The sequence below is a fragment of the Thamnophis sirtalis genome, unplaced genomic scaffold, assembly GCF_051295495.1.
Source record: "Thamnophis sirtalis isolate CommonGarterSnake01/CBP01778 unplaced genomic scaffold, rThaSir2_p1.2 scaffold_4, whole genome shotgun sequence".
Lineage (NCBI taxonomy): Eukaryota > Metazoa > Chordata > Lepidosauria > Squamata > Natricidae > Thamnophis > Thamnophis sirtalis.
The window spans coordinates 130891953-130911517 of record NW_028261384.1 but is presented as its reverse complement, the minus strand read 5'-3'; the positions used below and the strand labels follow the sequence as shown (position 1 = coordinate 130911517).

Below are 19565 nucleotides of genomic sequence, written 5' to 3'. Positions count from 1 at the left end.
TGGCCGGCATGACTAAATGCCAAAGGAGCACGGAACGCTGTTACCTTCCCACCAAAGGTGGTTCCTATTTTTCTACTTGCATTTTTACGCGCTTTCGAACTTCTAAGTTGGCAGAAGCTGGGACAAGTAACGGAAGCTCACTCCATTATGCGGCACTAGGGATTCGAGCCGCTGAACTGCCGACCTTTCAGATCGACAAGCTCAGCGTCTTAGCCGCTGAGCCACCACGTTCCCTAGATAGAATATTACATTTCCCCGAAGGAGAAATGGAGAAAATTTTTAACAAAGGCAGAAAGCAGGCCCAATCTTCCTGCCATAGCCTCAAGCAGAAGTCTCAAGTCTTTAAAGATGGATATTTTGTACTGTTGGACTATTAAGAAAGACTGGGCCAATCTATTCATAAACCAAACGCCTTCAGCCACAGCTCCCACATCTGATGGGATTAAGAAGTTACATTCCCCCACCCAAATTCTAAGGGCAGGACATGACCTTTAGGATAAAATAGGATTAACTCACCACCATTAGAATAGCAAAAGACACAAGGCTCACTACATTGCACGACTCCCTGGAGCATCTCAATCACAAAACCCCAGAAACCTATAAAGATCCATCCACACACTCAACCATTTTGTCAGTCACCCCAGAAACATTTCTGCTGTCATTGAAGTTTCTGGAAAACCAAATACACCTTCTTTCCTTGCAGTCAGTTTCCATTTTTATTTCCATCACGAATCGGGATTTGGAAACCGAATCGGATTTTGCTTCCTACAAATAGTACATTTTCCACCTCCTAAATTAGCCTCTGGTTTTAAAAATACACCCTTGCATTGCTCTACTTTTGCTTTTGCAGTTAAAAAAACTGTTATCATTGCATTGGAAATGGAAGGATCTCTGGTTTTGTTAAGTGGTGGATTTGTGGTTGTTGAGAATGAATCACACTGGGCCAAAGAAGCTACTCCAAACACATCAAAACAATTTCTGGCCATCATTTTTGGCCACCGACAAGTTGCTTCTGGACAGCCAACCCATTACCAAGTTTCTTTGGCAAACATTTTAAGCCACCGTTTTTTCTCTGTCTCGGAAATGTTTGAGACTGCCAGTGTCTGTGAGAGAATTTCAGAACCTACAATCACATCCTACAATTCTCCAGTAGGAATGCAGAATTCAGTAGAGGGATTAAAGTGGGGTGGGGGGGACTCTAACCTAGAAGAAGCGAGGAAGGTCCCATTCAGGGCTCAAGAATGTTAAAATGGTTCCACCACAAAACCGCGGTAGACAAAAGCGCGCTCGACGAAAGCGCGTACGTGACATCATCACAGCGCGACGAAAACATCGCGCTATGATCGATAAATGTAAAATTAAAGCGAAAACCTTACCCTAACCCCCCCAAATGTAACCCTAACCCTAAACCTAACCCTTAACCTAACCCTAAACCTAACCCTAAACCTAACCCTTAACCTAATGCTAAACCTAACGCTAACCCTTAACCTAACGCTAAACGTAACCCTAACGCTCTAAACCTAACCCTAACCCTTAACCTAACCCTAACCCTAAACCTAACCCTTACCTTTATGTGAATCGGCTTGCTTTAATTTTATTTTTATTTCAATTTTTAATTTTTTTCGTCGCGCTGTGATGACGTCACGTACGCGCTTTCGTCGAGTGCGCTTTTGTGGATCGCGGTTTTGACGGGTCACGGTTAAAATATTCATGACTGGGAGAGACATGGGAACAAGGTCAGTCCATGAATAGGCATAGCAACTAAGTCAGCCAATGGGAGCTTAAACAGATCTGAGTCTGTGCAGAGAATTGAAACAGAAACTTAAGAAGAAAGCAGTCTGCTGCTCTGTGAAGTAAACTAGCAGTCTTTCTAGTCTGCTGAAATGAATCTAACTGCTTGTGTTTGCCTGTAACTCTCCTGCCTTGTGTTTACTTGGAAGAATCACCTATTGGTATTGTACATTTATTCATCTATTCTTATGTATATAAAGAAGTTAATGAATCCAGCTGAATCAGTTATCTGTGTGTGCTTTCTGGATTTGAATTTATGCAACAAACTCTGACAAAGAACCTTTGAGGAGCAAGGAAATGGATCATGAACAAAACTAAGAGAAGATGGAACTGTGAAAACAAACGAGATGTTGTTATGCAGTGTTTCTTTACTGACGGAAGAGAAAATTTGGAGCTCTGGGTTCAACCGTGGGGTCCTTCATGCTCTCTGAGCGTGGTGGTTTTCTTGCAGACATTTCATTACCAAATTAGCTAACATCATCAGTGCACTCTACAAAAAAAAAACCCAACAAGCTCAGAGAGCAGCAAGGACCCCACCACGGTGCTTTTTCAAGAGGCAGCTGGATTTCCTGGATTTCCTTTGAAGACGTTTCACTTCTCATCCAAGAAGCTTGTTTAGCTTTGGCTGGAGGGTGGGGAATGGAAGGATTTATACGCCTTGCTGACAGCTGGTCGTTTGCATTCTCTTAGCAAGCCGTTAAGGCCACCCAGAAGTTTATGTTATCAGCATCAACCAAATGATGCAAAGGGGCATGGAGCCTTCTTGGAACTGTTCAAAGGACTGTGTTGTAAACTGGAGATAGATGATGTCGTATCACTCCTCCTCTGTTGAGAGGGAGCTGTTCAATTTTGACATAGATGGCCTCTTTGATCCCACTTTCATAGCAGCGGTCCACTGTGTCCAAAATGTGGACTTTGCTGTCTTCAAAAAGAGTGTTCTTTGTCTTTTAAATGAAGATGGACTACTGAATCTAGTCCTGATGAGTTTGTTCTCCTACGCTTTTCCTTTTACATTTTTTTTCTTTTCATGCCCGTGCAGGCAAGAGGAGAGGTGAAATCCTCTCTGAAACAGCTGGAAAAGGTACGTGTGGGTCGGAGGGAGGGGGAGGAATTCAAACTTCATCCTCAAGTGTAGATCCCTCCCCAAGTGTAGTTTGATTGCAGGCAGAGCCACGTTGCCTTTTCAAACACACACACACACACACACACACACAGCTGGATAAAACTATATAAGCCCAGCTTCACTGATTACAAGTTTGAGAAGGCAATGTGGTTCCACCTGCAATCAAAGGCTCGGATCGGCTCCAATCCAACTTCTGTGTTTGTGTTTGTTTGAGAGAGTGAGTGAGTGAGTGTGTGTGTCTGTTTGAGAGAGGGGGGAGGGAGAGAGGGAGGAAGGAGGGGGATGGAGAAGAAAAAGAATGAAGGAAACTTTTTCGCAAAGGAGAAAAATAAATGCTGTCGCTTTAAATCGGAACTGAGCATGCCTGGCTGTGGAATTCTGGGAGTTGAAGTCCACAAGTCTAAAAAAAATCGAAACCCCTGTGTCAGTGCCTCACCAGCCATAAACATCACCGCACATCACTGCATGTTGCTCATTTTGTTTCTGGGTGTTTTACCCTTGGGGTGGATAAACTTCCTGCCTTAGTGTAATCTTGGGTTTGAAGTGTGCACGTATGTTGTGTTGGCTGAAGAGCCTCCTGAGCTTTTCCAACCAGCTTGCCTGCAAGGAGTATAAATCCTTCCATTCCCCACCATCCAGTCAGAGCTGAAGAAGCTTCTTGGATGAGAAGCGAACCGGAAACCAGAAAGTCCAGTCGCCTCTTGAAAAAAAGGCATCTTTGGGACTTCTATTACCCGGCTGACTGAGAATCTCCAAGGACAAGGATTCCACAAATGTTTCTTGGCTCGGTTTACACACTACGGGTGTTACTTGAACATCGGAGTATGCACTGGGATCACGCCAGAGCTGTAGATGAACTGGCCAAATGGGTTGTGTTCTCCTCCATGAAGAAAAAGAAGAGAAATGTCTTTATAATCCCCTCCCCTTTTTTTCACGAGGGGCTTCCAGAGATCCATGGCCAACCTTGCTTGCTCCTGAACCCAAATGAAGGAGAAGGGGAGGTGGTAAAGCCAAGGAACATCAAAAGAACTCTGTTATAATTTGGGGAAGTGTTCAAGGACAATAAAAGGACTCCAATGTCCCCTTACTTCTACCCAGTGGTGGGACTCAGCCGGTTTGCACCTATTCGGGAGAACCGGTTGGTAACTTTCTAAGCAGTTCGGAGAACCGGTTGTTGGAAGAAATCTCCTTTTGTTTTTTTCCACTTTACAGGGCTAATCCTGTAAGGAAGGCAGGAAGGAAACATTCTGGTGTTGTTTCTAGCCTAATCTTGATTGCCCTGCTTACAGAAACTGCCTCTCCGGTTAACCCTTCTGACATTGTAACAGCCAAGGCGAAGCGCCCATCGATGTGAGTGACATTGAGTTGGCCACACCCACACTGTCACATGACCACCGAGCCCCACCTACCCAGCTGGTCACTGGGCAGAGAACTGGTTGCTAAATTATTTGAATCCCATCACTGCTTCTACCTCACACTGTATGATCCGAGGGGTGGGATTCAAAAATTTTAGCATCTGGTTCTCTGCCCAGTGACCAGCTGGGTAGGTGGGGCTCGGTGGTCATGTGACAGTGTGGGCGTGGCCTACTCAACCTCCTGCACCACCGCGGCTTTCCTCAAACCTCTGGGAGGGCAAAAATGCTCCCCCCACCAGGCTCTGGAGGCCTGTTTGTCGACTTACTTCCAGGAGGCCTGTTTTTCGTCCTCCCCAGGCTCCACAGGCTTCCCTTGAAGCTCCAGGAGGGTGAAAACGGCCTCTCCCAGGCTGCGGAAGCCCTCAGGAGGCCGGAAATGGGCCCATATCCGGACTTCCAAGAGGCCTGCTTTTCTTCCTCTCCAGGCTCCGGAAGCTTTCCTTGAGCCTCCGGGAAGGTGAGAACAGCCTCCCCTAGGCTGTGGAGGCCCGAAATGGGGCCATTTTCAGACTTCCGGAGCTTCCAGAAGGCCTGTTTTTCACCCGCCCAGTGCTTCTGCATGAGCCCTGCACTAAACTGGCATCCAAAACAGGCCACGTGGAGACTCCTGGGAGGGGCCGAAAAGAGTGGGCAGGGCCAGCCAGTGCCTGCAAATACCGGTTCGACGAACCAGATGTAAAATTAGCAACTGGTTCGCCTGAACCGGTTCAAACTGGCTGAATACCATCCCAGCTCATACATTCTCATACAGAGCCAAGGTGGCGCAGTGGTTAAATGCAGCACTGCAGGCTACTGCTAGATCAGCAGGTCAGCGGTTCAAATCTCACCGGCTCAGGGTTGACTCAGCCTTCCATCCTTCTGAGGTGGGTAAAATGAGGACCCAGATTGTTGGGGGCAATATGCTGACTCTCTGTAAACCGCTTAGAGAGGCCTGAAAGGCCTATGAAGCGGTATATAAGTCTACTGCTATTGCTATTGCTATACTATTATTCTACGTGATGAATGGATTTATGATTACTATGATCATGATTTATCACTTATATCTTTTATCTACACTGAGAGCTTATGTACCAAAGACGAAATGCTTTGTGCGTCCAATCCCACTTGGCCAATAAAGAATTCTATTCTATTCTTAGGTGCATAGATCCTAATGGGGCATTCCAGGCAACCCAAACCAGCTTTGATTTTTAAACATTCTGAACATTTTTTTTCCTTGAGTTCACCTTTGACTCCTGGTGAATTCATGGAAACTCAAGGTTTCCCCCGAAAACCATCGAGGTTCTCCATCACCGAGGATTCTTCCAACTTTCCAACATCTGCAATTGCTCCGCAGCTCAAATCCTGACCAGGCCCACGCTGGACCGCCCCTTCCAAGATCAGCTAAGGTCAGCTCGGTGCTTCCACAGAACTGGACAACCTTGCTTTAAACCATCCTCCAAACAGCACATCAGCCAAACGGCGTATGTTTCAAGCTGGAATGCAGCCTACGTGGTGGAGGAAATAGCTGTTTTTTTTTCTCCACAGCCGGACAGCTGTCTTCTTCAGACAGTGAACTGCCTCTTGCAAACACAAGCAGCCTTTATAAAAAAAGGAAGTTGCCAGGTCTTTAGCCTATTGAGTAATGTCAGTAAAAATAATCATACGAAGGAGGGGAGGGGAGGGCAGTAGAAGACTACAGCAACTTGGAAGGCTAGCTGTCCGTTTTTTAAGCCTGCTTTGGCCAGCCCAGCATGCAATTCGCCTAATTTCCCAATGGGGGTTTGTAGTCCAAATGTTGAGAACAAGGAAGCACGAAGACAGATAGGATTGGAAACAGATGAGCAGCAAAACTGAAGCATGCTACTTTCCATTAGTGTTCACTAATCAAAACCATCCAGTAGCGTTTCAACTCCTGTTCGCTCCTGTCCAAAAAAACCCATCAGATATAAAGAGTATATGCTGAGAGAAATTATAAAAAAGAACAATCATATCTGCGACTTGGTTTTTAGGCTGCAAACCAAGATGATCCTGGCAAGGGGTGTCAAACTCAAGGGCCGGGGGCCAGATCTGGCCCGCGGGATGCTTAGATCTGGCCCACAGAGCCACCCAGGAAACAGCGGACCAGCCCGCGCTGCTCTGCTAGCGAAAACGGGGCCCGGGAGAAGCTGTGTACGGCCCTCCTGAGCTCCTTTTTCACTGGCAGAGGGCTGCAGGAGGTGGTCACAGCCAGAAACGGAGCTCAGGAGCCCGTTTTCGTTGACAGAATGCTCGGGCCACCACAGGCGCCCGAAACACGAGTGATGTCAAGCTGACCACGTCCCCCCCCCTGCCCCCTCCCCTGCAAGGTTAAACACAACCCTGATGTGGCCTTTAATGAAATGGCGTTTTGAGACCCCTGATCTAGGCTCTCGGTAGCATTTAATTAACGTGAAATCAAGGAATAGTAAATCTAATGTACAACACGTAAGTCCTCGACATGACCGCAGTTGAGCCCAACAATTCTGTAGCTACGGGAAACAGTTGTGAAAACGAGTTTCGCTCCATTTCGTGACCTTTCTCACCACGGTTATTAAGTGAATCCCTGCAGCTGTTAATCTAGTAAAGGTAAGGCGCAATACTGGAAGAAGGAAGACTTGCCTACAACTCAAGAATGGACATTGAAAGTTACAAACTTAGCCGAGATGGCTAAAATAAAAGATCACTCAAATGAGAGATATAAACGAGACTGGAAAAAATGGATTGACTATATACAAAATAAATACGGGACCAAGAAATTCCAGTTAGCCTATGCTTAAGATCAGGAATGATTTAAATTGTTTAAAGTTAGCTCAGCAAGAAGAAGCTAAGATCAATGTAGAATGTCATTAATTTCTTTATTTCTTTTTTCTCAATAGATTTTAGACTGTGTTTGTTAAAAATCCATACCGTGTACGGGTTCTGGGAAGTCGGGGGGGGGGGGGAAGGAGGAGGGGGTTGGGGGGAGGGTGGAGGGGTATACATTAGGCTAGACAAGAATTTGGTGGTAAACTAGAACTATTTTGACACACAAAAAATTGTACTCCGATGTCTTACTGATTGAGGAATGATGAAATGTTTGTTTTAAAAGAAATAAAACTTTTGAACCTGAAAAAATCTAGTAAAGGTAAAAGGCAAAGATTCCCCTTGCACATGTGTGCTAGTCGTTCCCAACTCTAGGGGGCGGTGGTGCTCATCTCCGTTTCAAAATCAAAGAGCCAGTGTTCTCCGAAAACATCTCCGTGGTCATGTGGCCGGCATGACTAAATGCTGAAGGCGCACAGAACGCTGTTACCTTCCAGTGGTAGGTTCTGGATCCCGTTGCAACCGTACCGGTTGCAACAGGGGCCCGGCGTCCACCACATGAATGCATGCAGCATGCGCATGCATCCTTACCTCTTGCGACACCTCTGCAAGCCTGCGTGATGCTCCAGCAGTTCGGCAGAGTGTCACGCAGGCACCATACGCTCCGTGCATATGCGCGAAAGCACCAGAGAGCTCAAATTCAGGTAAGGAGCTCGGGCGGGTGGGTGGGCCCTCCAGAGCACCGGACTGGAACAGTACCAGATGTTCCGCGCAGACACCTTTATGCCCATACCAGGGCGTACCGCCTGCAACCCATCACTGTTATCTTCCCACCAAAGATGGTCCCCATTTTTCTACTTGCATTCATGCATGCTTTTGAACTGCTAGGCGGTCAGAAGCTGGGAGAAGTAACAGGAGCTCACTCCGTTACGTTGTTCTAAGGATTCGAACCGCCGAACTGCTGACCTTTCTGATCGACAAGCTCAGCGTCTTAGCCACTGAGCCAACCAACCGCGTTCCACTCGATTCACTTAACAACCATGTAAAAACTTCTGTAATCTTACTAAGTTTCCAGAAGCACTATCTAGAACTTAATTTCAATTAAAATCTGGCCCTAAAAGTCAGCCTTAAGTCTTCCCCCACCCAAAAAAACAAAAAACAAATAAGGATTGGATTTCTCCTCCAACTGAGCAATCACAATTATGTTCCAATTCAGTGCCAAAATTCCCCCGCTCCCCATCCCCAGCTGTACCATTTTAACTCAAACACCCTTCTCAATTTACTAACTGGTTTGACTTGTTCCCATCTCCATCCCCTTTCTCAAAGGCACCATCCTATCTGCGTGATGGAGGGTAACTTACAAACCGTTTAGAAAAAGCCAGCGTGTCTTCCTGCTCAGCATTGGTAATTTTGCAAAATCCAAAATTTATTTTATCTTCAGAGTCAAATGGGACTTCCGCAATAAAGGTCACGAAGGAAATTCATCGGTGACAGACATTTTCTAGAGATAATTACAGCTAGAAAGTGGGTCTTCCACAGCCAGGAGCAGTATACCTCTAAATCTCATTTCTAAGCAAGAAAAACCAAAATACACAGGTGCAGTATAGGTGGTACCTCACTCAATAGTAGTAACTGTGAGAGGGATCTTGGAGTCCTAGTGGACAACCATTTAAATAGGAGGCAGCGGTGTGCAGCAGCTGTCAAAAAAGCCAACACAGTTCTAGGCTGCATAAACAGAGGGATAGAATCAAGATCACGTGAAGGTTTAATACCACTTTATAATGCCTTGGTAAGGCCACACTTGGAATACAGCATTCAGTCTTGGTCGCCACGATGTAGAAAAGATGTGGAGACTCTAGAAAGAGTGCAGAGAAGAGCAACAAAGAGGATTAGGGGACTGGAGGCTAAAACATATGAAGAACAGTTGCAGGAATTAAATATGTCTAGATTGATGAAAAGAAGGGCTAGGGGAGATATGATAGCAGTGTTCCAATATCTCAGGGGCTGCCACAAAGAAGAGAGTCAAGCTATTCTCCAAGGCACCTGAAGCAATGGGTGAAAACTAATCAAGGAGAGAAGCAACTTAGAACTGAAGAGAAATTTCCTGATAGTGAGAACAATTAATCAGTGGAACAACTTGCCTCCAGAAATTGTGAACGCTCCAACATTGGACGTTTTTAAGAAGATGTTGGATAGCCATTTGTCTGAAATGGTGTAGGGTTTCCTGGCTAAGCAGGGGGTTGGACTAGAAGACCTCCGAGGTCCCTTCCAACTCTGTTATCCTATCCTATTCTATTCTATTCTATTCGTTGAAGGCCCTCAACCTCAACCACATTGTCCAGCCTTGTCAAAAGAGGGGATGAACTTTCTAGAGCAGGGATGTCAAACTGGATTTCTTCAAGGGTCGGATCCACATTGTAGTTCTCCTCTGCGGGCCGGCGCAGGGGTGGGGGTGGACGGGATGGACGCCTCCTGAAGCATCCTGCCAGTCAAAACTCTAACTTGCGGCCCTGTTTTGACCATCTGTCTTGGAGAACGGAGAGCTGCAAAAATTGGCAAGGAGTCTCAGAGAGTCACAAACCAATGAAGCGAACTAATGGTCTCCTGCAAACTCCACTCCCCTTTTGCTCCTCTTTTATTTCCTCTGGGAGGGGCCATTCATCGTCCACCTGTGGCCTTACTCCTATGTTGATCCTCGTTCTTTAGCTGGTTCCTTCAGCTGGCAACCTTGCGCATGCGCACAGTAGGAACAGGCTCCAGCTGTTCGTCAGCCTCACTGATGTCTGACTCTGAAGGCAGCTGATAACTGGCATATGGCTCTGGTCCCCTCTCTGCCTCCGACACAGAGCGACCAATTCACATGTATGCTCCAGATGGAGGCAATCTGGTGCCCTCCCAAACACATGAATTCCTAGAATTCCATCCAGCCACAATTGTAAAGAGGAAACCAATACAGGTAGTCCTCCGACTTACAACAGCCCATTGAGCGACCGTTCGAAGTTACGACAACACTGGGGGGAAAGTGACTTAGGACTGATTTTCACACTTACAACCATTGCATTCCCATGATCCTGTGATCAAAACCGATCAACTGATTCACGTTTACGACAGTGGCAACGTCCTGGGGTCAAGCGATCCCCCCCCCCTTTTGCAACCATCTGACATGCAAAGTCAAAGGGAGGGGGGGACATTCAATTCACTTAACAATCAGGTTACTAACTGAACGGGAATAGTGATCCACTGAACAACTGTGGCAAAACTGAACTTAACAGATTTCTGATTTGACCAAGGAGAGAATCAATCTAGAAATAAGGAGAATTTTTCTGATAGTGAGAACAATCAATGGATGGAACAGAAGCTGCCTTCGGAAGTTGTGGGGGCTTCATCACTGCAGGTTTTCAAGAAGAGACTGGACTGCCATCTGTCAGAAACTGCTTGGGGGGAGGGGTTGGACTAGATGACCTCTAAGGTCCCTTCCAACTCCGTTCACCTGTTAAAATCTGTTCCCTGCCCCGATCTGTCTCTTTTTTTCGCTTTTCAAAGTTACACAAAAGAGAAGGCGATTCCGATTAAGAATGCGGAGGCGGACAAGATCCAGGGGTTGGTGTTCTCTCCTCGGTCCACAGCATTCTCATCCCATCCCGATTTTCTGCCACCGGGGACAGCGAAAGCGGCGGCTCGATTTCCTTAGCTGATCCTCTGCGATTCCCCGAGTCCAAAGCGAAAGGGCTCCGCGCACGCAACCCCTCTCCTTCCCCTTTTCTCCTGCCCCCGATCCAATCTTCCGAGGACCGGTCCCTTCTTTCCCCCCCATCTCCCGTGCCCCCCTCTAGCGTCATCCCTGCCCGATCCTCAGCGCTGCGCCTTCCTACCGGGATCCACGTTTTCCCGCTTGCCTTCGCCGCCCGCAGTGGCGCCCATCGCCAGGGCGGCCAGCGCCAGGGCGGCGCGCAAGGTCAGGATCGCTCGCAGCTCCATGAGCGCAGAGCCCAGCGAGAGCACCGAGCGCGGAGAAGCGACTGTCGGGGGGAGACGGGACCGCCCGGGTTTGGTTCGCTCTCGCGAGCGGCGGAGCTTCGGAAAGGATCTCCTCCCGATCGCAAAGCCAATCGCTGCGGTGGGATCCTCCCCTAAAGGGGGTAGGGTTAGAGCCCTGCGTGGAATAGGGGTGGGGTGGAGGGGGGTATCCTATCCGCCTCCCCTCGAAGACGTGCAAGCCTCCTTTCTACCACCCGCCAAAGGGAAACAAAGGTTCCAAAGCCGAAGGACATCAAAGGGAAATCAACGTTCCTAAAGGGAAAGTCCTTCCCCCCCCCCCCCCGCGCGCATTCCAGGCTCGATTTTACGCCCCGCTTTTTCTTTCTTTCTTTTTTCTTTCTCAATGGGAATTCGACCCCAGGGCATCCAACCAATCGCCACCCGCGCGAGAGTTTGGCCAATGGGAAACAGGGTGGAAACTTTTCCTGTCCCCTCCCCCTGTCCCCTCGGCAAGCCAATGAAGAGTCTGGAAAGTTCGAGAGAGCCAAAGGAAAGCGGGGTGGGGGTGGGGCGAACAGCTGGAAAAGACGCGCTTTGGGGAGTTTGGTCGTGGGGATAGCGTTAGAATAGAATAGAAAGGAAATAGAATAAATAGAATAGAATAGAATAGGAAACAAAATAGAATAGGAAATAGAATGGAATAAATAGAATAGAATGGAATAAATAGAATAGGAAAAATAGCATAGGAGAATTAGAATAGAATAGAATAGGAAACAAAATAGAGTAGAATAGAATAGGAAATAGAATAGAGAATTAGAATAGAAAGAAAATATAATAGAATAAATAGAATAGAATAGGAAATAGAATAGAATTAGAATAGAATAGGAAACAGAATAGAAAATAATAGAATAGGAAATAGAATAATTAGAATAGAAAGGAAATATAATAGAATAAATAGAATAGAATAAGAAATAGAATAGGAGAATTAGAATAGGAAACAAAATAGAAAAGAAAATAATAGAATAGGAAATAGAATAGAGTGAATAGAATAGAGAATTAGAATAGAATAGGAAATAAAATAGAATAGGAGAATTAGAATAGGAAACAAAATAGAAAAGAAAATAATAGAATAGGAAATAGAATAGAGTGAATAGAATAGAGAAAGAATAGAATAGGAAATAAAATAGAATAGGAGAATTAGAATAGGAAACAAAATAGAAAAGAAAATAATAGAATAGGAAATAGAATAGAGTGAATAGAATAGAGAATTAGAATAGAATAGGAAATAAAATAGAATAGGAAATAGAATAGGAAATAGAATAGAATAAATAGAATAGAATAGAATAGAGAATTGGAGTAGAATAGAATGTGAAATAAAAGAATAGAAAATAGAATAGAATAGAATTCTTTATTGGCCAAATGTGATTTGAGACACAAGGAATTTGTTTCTGGTGCATATGCTCTCAGTGTACATAAGGAGAATAAAATACATTCACCAAGAATAAAAAGATACCACACTTAGTGATAGTCAAGGTTACTAATAAGCTATCAAATCATACCGGTAAACAAATAAAACAGTATAAAATTTAAAGATACAAGCAACATGGTTATAGTCATAAGTGAGAAGAGATAAGATACTAGGAAGGACGAGAAGAAGAATAGTAAGAATAGAATAGAATAGAATTCTTTATTGGCCAAGTGTGATTGGACACACAAGGAATTTGTCTTTGGTGCATAGGCTCTCAGTGTACATAAAAAGACAAGATACATTCCTCAAGACTCATAAGGTACAACACCTAATGATCGTCATAGGGTACAAATAAACAATCAGGAAACAATATCAATATAAATCGTAAGGATACAGGCCACAAAGTTACAGTCCTGCAGTCATAAGTGGGAGGAGTTGGGTGATAAGAACGATGAGAAGACTAGTAGTAATAGTAATGCAGCCTTAGTGAATAGTTTGACAGTGTTGAGGGAATTATTGGTTTAGCAGAGTTACTAGCAAGGTTACTAATAAGCAATCAAATTGTACTAGGAAACAAAGAAACACAATATAACTTGAGAGATACAAGCAACATGGTTATAGTCATAGGTGGGGAGTGATAGATACTAGGAAGGAAGAAAAGAATAATAGTAATACAGTCTTAATAAATTATTTGACACTGTTACAGGGCATTTCTATACCTGACAGCTCCGGCGGCTGGAGGGTATGGTGTGGGGGGATACTTCGATCCAGTCCAGACCCCAGTGATTAATATCCTTTAAAGCTCAGAGGAAATGCAGATTTGATCCTTTAATCCCAAAGGGGGGGGGGGGGGGCAAAATAAAAAAGAAATCAGGCTGGTTATTTGGGGGCACATGTATGCGCGCGCACACACCAGAGGTAGCTTCCTACCAGTTCGCACCAGTTCGGTAGAACCGGTTCGTCAATTTTTTGAAACCCAACACACACACACACACAAACACACACAGGCTCACACAGAGAGAGAAAGAGAAAGAGAAAGAAAGGAAAAAATAAATAAAGAAAAAAAGAAAGAAAAAGTGAGAGATGAAAGAAAAAAAGGAAAAAGAGACAGAGGGACAAAAGGAAGGAGAGAGAGAGAGAGAGAACACATGGCCGGCAAGCCACTCCCACAAAGGAGGCCACACCCACAGAGTAGGTTCTAAAAAAAATTGAAACCCACCACTGGCACACACACACACACACAGCGTGCGATCTTGCCCATTGTGCAGAGCAAAAATGAAAAGATGGAGGGTTCAAATTTGAGGTTTTACTAAACTCTTCCCTTTTCTCAGCTGGTAAATATTAGGAATATGTGAGGCTGAGATTCCCGGATCGCTTCTTTTGACAGGAAGGCTGTCTTAATGCATGGGCTTGATGGGCACTTCCCATGGTCCCCACGGGCATGGGGGCCCTGTAGGAAGTTAGCACCCACCCCTCTCCTAGAAAAATGAAATATCCTGGGAAATATTGAAAAGGCAGAATATTATATTTCCCTGGATCAGAAATGGAGAAACATGTTTTTAGGCAGGAAACAGACTCACTCTTAATAGCCCCCACCTTTCTCAATGGGTCATTAGGGGCCCTGAGCTACTTTACATAACAAAGATAGGATTAGCCTCCTACGGAAACTCACCACGTGGCATCTGGGAACTCAACAAAATCGCCTCAAAACACAGCGTAAAGAGTTGTCCCTGCATGGCCCCATGGGAGTCCGACAACCAATCAGAATACATTTCTTACCCAAGAACAGGAAACAGAGAGGTGGGGCAAAACAGAGCAATAGCAATAGCAGTTAGACTTATATACCGCTTCATAGGGCTTTCAGTCCTCTCCAAGCGGTTTACAGTGTCAGCATATTGCCCCCAACAATCCGGGTCCTCATTTTACCCACCTCGGAAGGATGGAAGGCTGAGTCAACCTTGAGCCTGGTGGGATTTGAACAGCTGAACTGCAGAACTGCAGTCAGCTGAAGTAGCCTGCAGTGCTGCACTCTAACCACTGCGCCACCTTGGCAGTATAAAGCCAGGAACTTTCAGCATCTCGCTCTCTTTTTCTTCTTCACCCAACATCTGGAAGCATGTGATCCCCCTTCTCTGTTCAGGAGCTCAAGCCATGTGATCCTGTCCACCATTAAACCATCTTTCCAAGCAGCCTCCATGTTTCCAGTATCTTTTTCCCAGTGGTGGGTTTCAAAAATTGTTGGAACCTACACTGTGGGTGTGGCCTCCTTTGTGGGAGTGGCTTGCCGGCCATGTGACCGGATATGAAATTATGAATTAGTACTTAGGTCGGTCCAAGTAGCTATTCAGAAGTTAGTGGTTAGAAGCAATCGTAAAGCAAGATATGGAATTAAAACCAGAAATATTTTGTTGGCTATTTGAAAGGGATTATAATATATATTTCATTTTACACATGTTAGCAGCTGCTGGAATTGTGTTTGCTCAACAGTGGAAAAACAGATATGTAAATGAATAAATATTACAATGTGCAGGAATAAATAAATTGACAATTAAAATCAAGAAGGCTTTGAATACTTTTTCACGTGGGATTGGTTTTAGCAATTGCCAACTAACGGAAACAGAAATTAGAAATCCAAAAGTATGAAAGAAAACACCAATTATGTAAGAAAAGGTCCCTAAAATGTATAAGGAAATATTACTAGATCATTATTAATGCGTAGATAACTGCGGGACATTACACACCCACCAGTGGTGGGTTTCAAAAATTTTTGGAACCTCTTCTGTAGGTGTGGCCTGCTTTCCGGGTCCACTGGTGGAACCTCTTCTAACTGGTTCAGTAGATTTGACGAACCGGTTCTACCGAATAGGTGTGAACTGGTAGGAACCCACCTCTGCTTTTTCCCCACTTGGAACTGAACCCAGATGGATGTTTCTTCCAACAGCCTCATACTAATCGGCGTATGTTAACCCTTCAATGCACCTTGTATCATATAAATACAGCAACATATTTATTACATTTTACTGCACTTTTAATTACATTAATAAAAATTGCATTAATAAAAATTAACACTGATTTTTTTTTTGTAGAGGATGAGAGGAGCCAATGTTGGAAGTGCCAATAAAATAAATATATGTTTAATTTTATCGTCCATTTACATTTTTATTCCTGTGAATGGTTATCGTAGAGCCCCCAGTACGCTGCTTTGCCCATAATGCTATTAAGATGGCCCTGTCTAGGTGGCCTGTCCCTGGCTGAAAATCCAAATATTTACTGTGATTTGGGGAGGGGATGAGATAAGGGTTTGCAGGAAATTATTTGGTGATTGCTCTCCTTGCAAAACAATTTGTTATTTTTACTGTAATTGGCTGAGTTGGTAAATTATTTACACTAATTCAGTGCAAATTTGGGAATTTGATCTAGAGGGGGAAAGGCAAGTTTTAAAGAAATGCATTTGAAACTGAAACCCCCTGGTACTGTAGTCCGAGCAGAATGCGATGGAATGGAATAGAAAATAATAGAAAATAAAATAGAAAATAGAGAATGGGATGGGAAGGAATGGAACAGAACAACAGGGTTGTAAGGGACCTTTGAGGTCTTCTAGTCCAACCCCCTGTTTAAGCAGGAAACCCTACCTACACCATTTCAGACAAGTGGCTGTCCAATCTCTTAAAAATTGTCTTCCATTGAGGACCTGTATACTGCAAGAGTCAAAAAGAGGGCTGAGAAATATCTACAGACCCTTCTACAGACATCCTGAACATAAATTGTTTCAATTTCTATCCTCTGTTCTGTTCTGCTCTGTTCTGCTCTGCTGTATTCCCTATTGTATTCCATTCCATTTTATTCTATTCACTTTATTATTCTATTCTATTCCCTTTTTTCTTCTGCTCTATTCTATTCCCGTTCTTATTCTATTCTATTCTATTCTATTCGCATTCTTATTCTGTTCTATTCCCGTTCTTATTCTATTCTATTCCTGTTCTTCTTCTGTTCTGTTCTATTCTATTCCCGTTCTTCTTTTCCTTTCTATTTCTTTTTCTTCTGCTTTATTCTATTCTATTCTATTCCCGTTCTTCTTCTATTCTATTACATTCTATTCTATTCCCGTTCTTCTTCTGTTCTATTCTATTCTTGTTCTTCTTCTATTCTATTCCATTCTATTCTATTCCCGTTGTTCTTCTGTTCTATTCTATTCCCGTTCTTCTTCTATTCTATTCCATTCTATTCTATTCCCGTTCTTCTTCTGTTCCATTCTATTCCCGTTCTTCTTCTGTTCTATTCTATTCCCGTTCTTCTTCTGTTCTATTCTAATCTATTCCCGTTCTTCTGTTCTGTTCTGTTCTATTCTATTCTATTCCCCTTTTTCTTCTGCTCTATTCTATTCTATTCCTGTTCTTCTTCTATTCTATTCCATTCCATTCTATTCCCGTTCTTCTTCTGTTCTATTCTATTCTATTCCTGTTCTTCTGTTCTGTTCTGTTCTATTCTATTCCCCTTTTTCTTCTGCTCTATTCTATTCTATTCCCGTTCTTCTTCTATTCCATTCCATTCCATTCTATTCCCGTTCTTCTTCTGTTCTATTCTATTCTATTCCCGTTCTTCTTCTGTTCTATTCTATTCCCGTTCTTCTTCTATTCTATTCCATTCTATTCTATTCCCGTTCTTCTTCTGTTCTATTCTATTCTTGTTCTTCTTCTATTCTATTCCATTCTATTCTATTCCCGTTCTTCTTCTGTTCTATTCTATTCCCGTTCTTCTTCTATTCTATTCCATTCTATTCTATTCCCATTCTTCTTCTGTTCCATTCTATTCCCGTTCTTCTTCTGTTCTATTCTATTCCCGTTCTTCTTCTGTTCTATTCTAATCTATTCCCGTTCTTCTGTTCTGTTCTGTTCTATTCTATTCCCCTTTTTCTTCTGCTCTATTCTATTCTATTCCTGTTCTTCTTCTATTCTATTCCATTCCATTCTATTCCCGTTCTTCTTCTTTTCTATTCTATTCTATTCCCGTTCTTCTGTTCTGTTCTGTTCTATTCTATTCCCCTTTTTCTTCTGCTCTATTCTATTCTATTCCTGTTCTTCTTCTATTCTATTCCATTCCATTCTATTCCCGTTCTTCTTCTGTTCTATTCTATTCTATTCCCGTTCTTCTTCTGTTCTATTCTATTCCCGTTCTTCTTCTATTCTATTCCCGTTCTTCTTCTATTCTATTCCATTCTATTCTATTCCCGTTCTTCTTCTGTCCTATTCTATTCCCGTTCTTCTTCTGTCCTATTCTATTCCCGTTCTTCTTTTCTGTTCTGTTCTATTCTATTCCCCTTTTTCTTCTGCTCTATTCTATTCTATTCCATTCCCATTCTTTTTCTGTTCTATTCTATTCCATTCTATTCTATTCCTGTTCTTATTCTGTTCTATTCTATTCTATTCCCATTCTTTTTCTATTCTATTTTGTATTCTATTCTATTCCCATTCTTATTCTATTCTATTTTATTCCCATTCTTATTCTGTTCTATTCTATTTACGTTCTTATTCTATTCTATTCCCATTCTTTTTCTGTTCTATTCTATTCCATTCTATTCTATTCCCATTCTTATTCTGTTCTAATCTATTCTATTCCCGTTCTTATTCTATTCTATTCTATTCCCATTTTTATTCTATTCTATTTTCTATTCTAGTCTATTCCCCTTCTTCTTTTCTGTTCTGTTCTATTCTATTCCCCTTTTTCTTCTGCTCTATTCTATTCCCATTCTTCTTCTATTCTATTCCATTCTATTCTATTCCCGTTCTTCTTCTGTTCTATTCTATTTTATTCCTGTTCTTCTTCTATTCTATTCCATTCTATTCTATTCCCGTTCTTCTTCTGTTCTATTCTATTCTATTCCCGTTCTTCTTCTATTCTATTCTATTCTATTCCCGTTCTTCTTCTGTTCTATTCTATTCCCGTTCTTCTTCTATTCTATTCCCGTTCTTCTTCTGTTCTATTCCATTCTATTCTATTCCCGTTCTTCTTCTGTCCTATTCTATTCCCGTTCTTCTTCTGTCCTATTCTATTCCCGTTCTTCTTTTCTGTTCTGTTCTATTCTATTCCCCTTTTTCTTCTGCTCTATTCTATTCTATTCCATTCCCATTCTTTTTCTGTTCTATTCTATTCCATTCTATTCTATTCCTGTTCTTATTCTGTTCTATTCTATTCTATTCTATTCCCATTCTTTTTCTATTCTATTTTGTATTCTATTCTATTCCCATTCTTATTCTATTCTATTCTATTCCCATTCTTATTCTGTTCTATTCTATTTACGTTCTTATTCTATTCTATTCCCATTCTTTTTCTGTTCTATTCTATTCCATTCTATTCTATTCCCATTCTTATTCTGTTCTAATCTATTCTATTCCCGTTCTTATTCTATTCTATTCTATTCCCATTTTTATTCTATTCTATTTTCTATTCTAGTCTATTCCCCTTCTTCTTTTCTGTTCTGTTCTATTCTATTCCCCTTTTTCTTCTGCTCTATTCTATTCCCATTCTTCTTCTATTCTATTCCATTCTATTCTATTCCCGTTCTTCTTCTGTTCTATTCTATTTTATTCCTGTTCTTCTTCTATTCTATTCCATTCTATTCTATTCCCGTTCTTCTTGTTCTATTCTATTCTATTCCCGTTCTTCTTCTATTCTATTCTATTCTATTCCCGTTCTTCTTCTGTTCTATTCTATTCCCGTTCTTCTTTTCTGTTCTGTTCTATTCTATTCCCCTTTTTCTTCTGCTCTATTCTATTCTATTCCCGTTCTTTTTCTGTTCTATTCTATTCCATTCTATTCTATTCCTGTTCTTCTTCTCCTCTATTCTATTCCCATTCTTATTCTATTCTATTCCCATTCTTTTTCCGTTCTATTCTATTCCATTCTATTCTATTCTTATTCTTATTCTTAATCCGTTCTAGTCTATTCTATTCCCGTTCTTATTCTATTCTATTCCCATTCTTATTCTATTTTC

At 42.7% G+C, this 19565-nt stretch overlaps 1 protein-coding gene across 1 annotated transcript in view; it reads right to left on the bottom strand.

Annotated features, from left to right (window-relative positions):
- The window catches only part of PLOD3 (procollagen-lysine,2-oxoglutarate 5-dioxygenase 3), a 65550-nt gene extending 54265 nt beyond the window's left edge, over positions 1-11285 (bottom strand). Inside the window, exon 1 of the mRNA XM_087714169.1 lies at positions 11001-11285. Coding sequence (XP_087570295.1) covers positions 11001-11106 — 106 coding nt within the window. The 5' untranslated portion in view covers positions 11107-11285. The remainder of the gene's footprint in view (positions 1-11000) is intronic.
- Positions 11286-19565: the final 8280 nt, after the last annotated feature.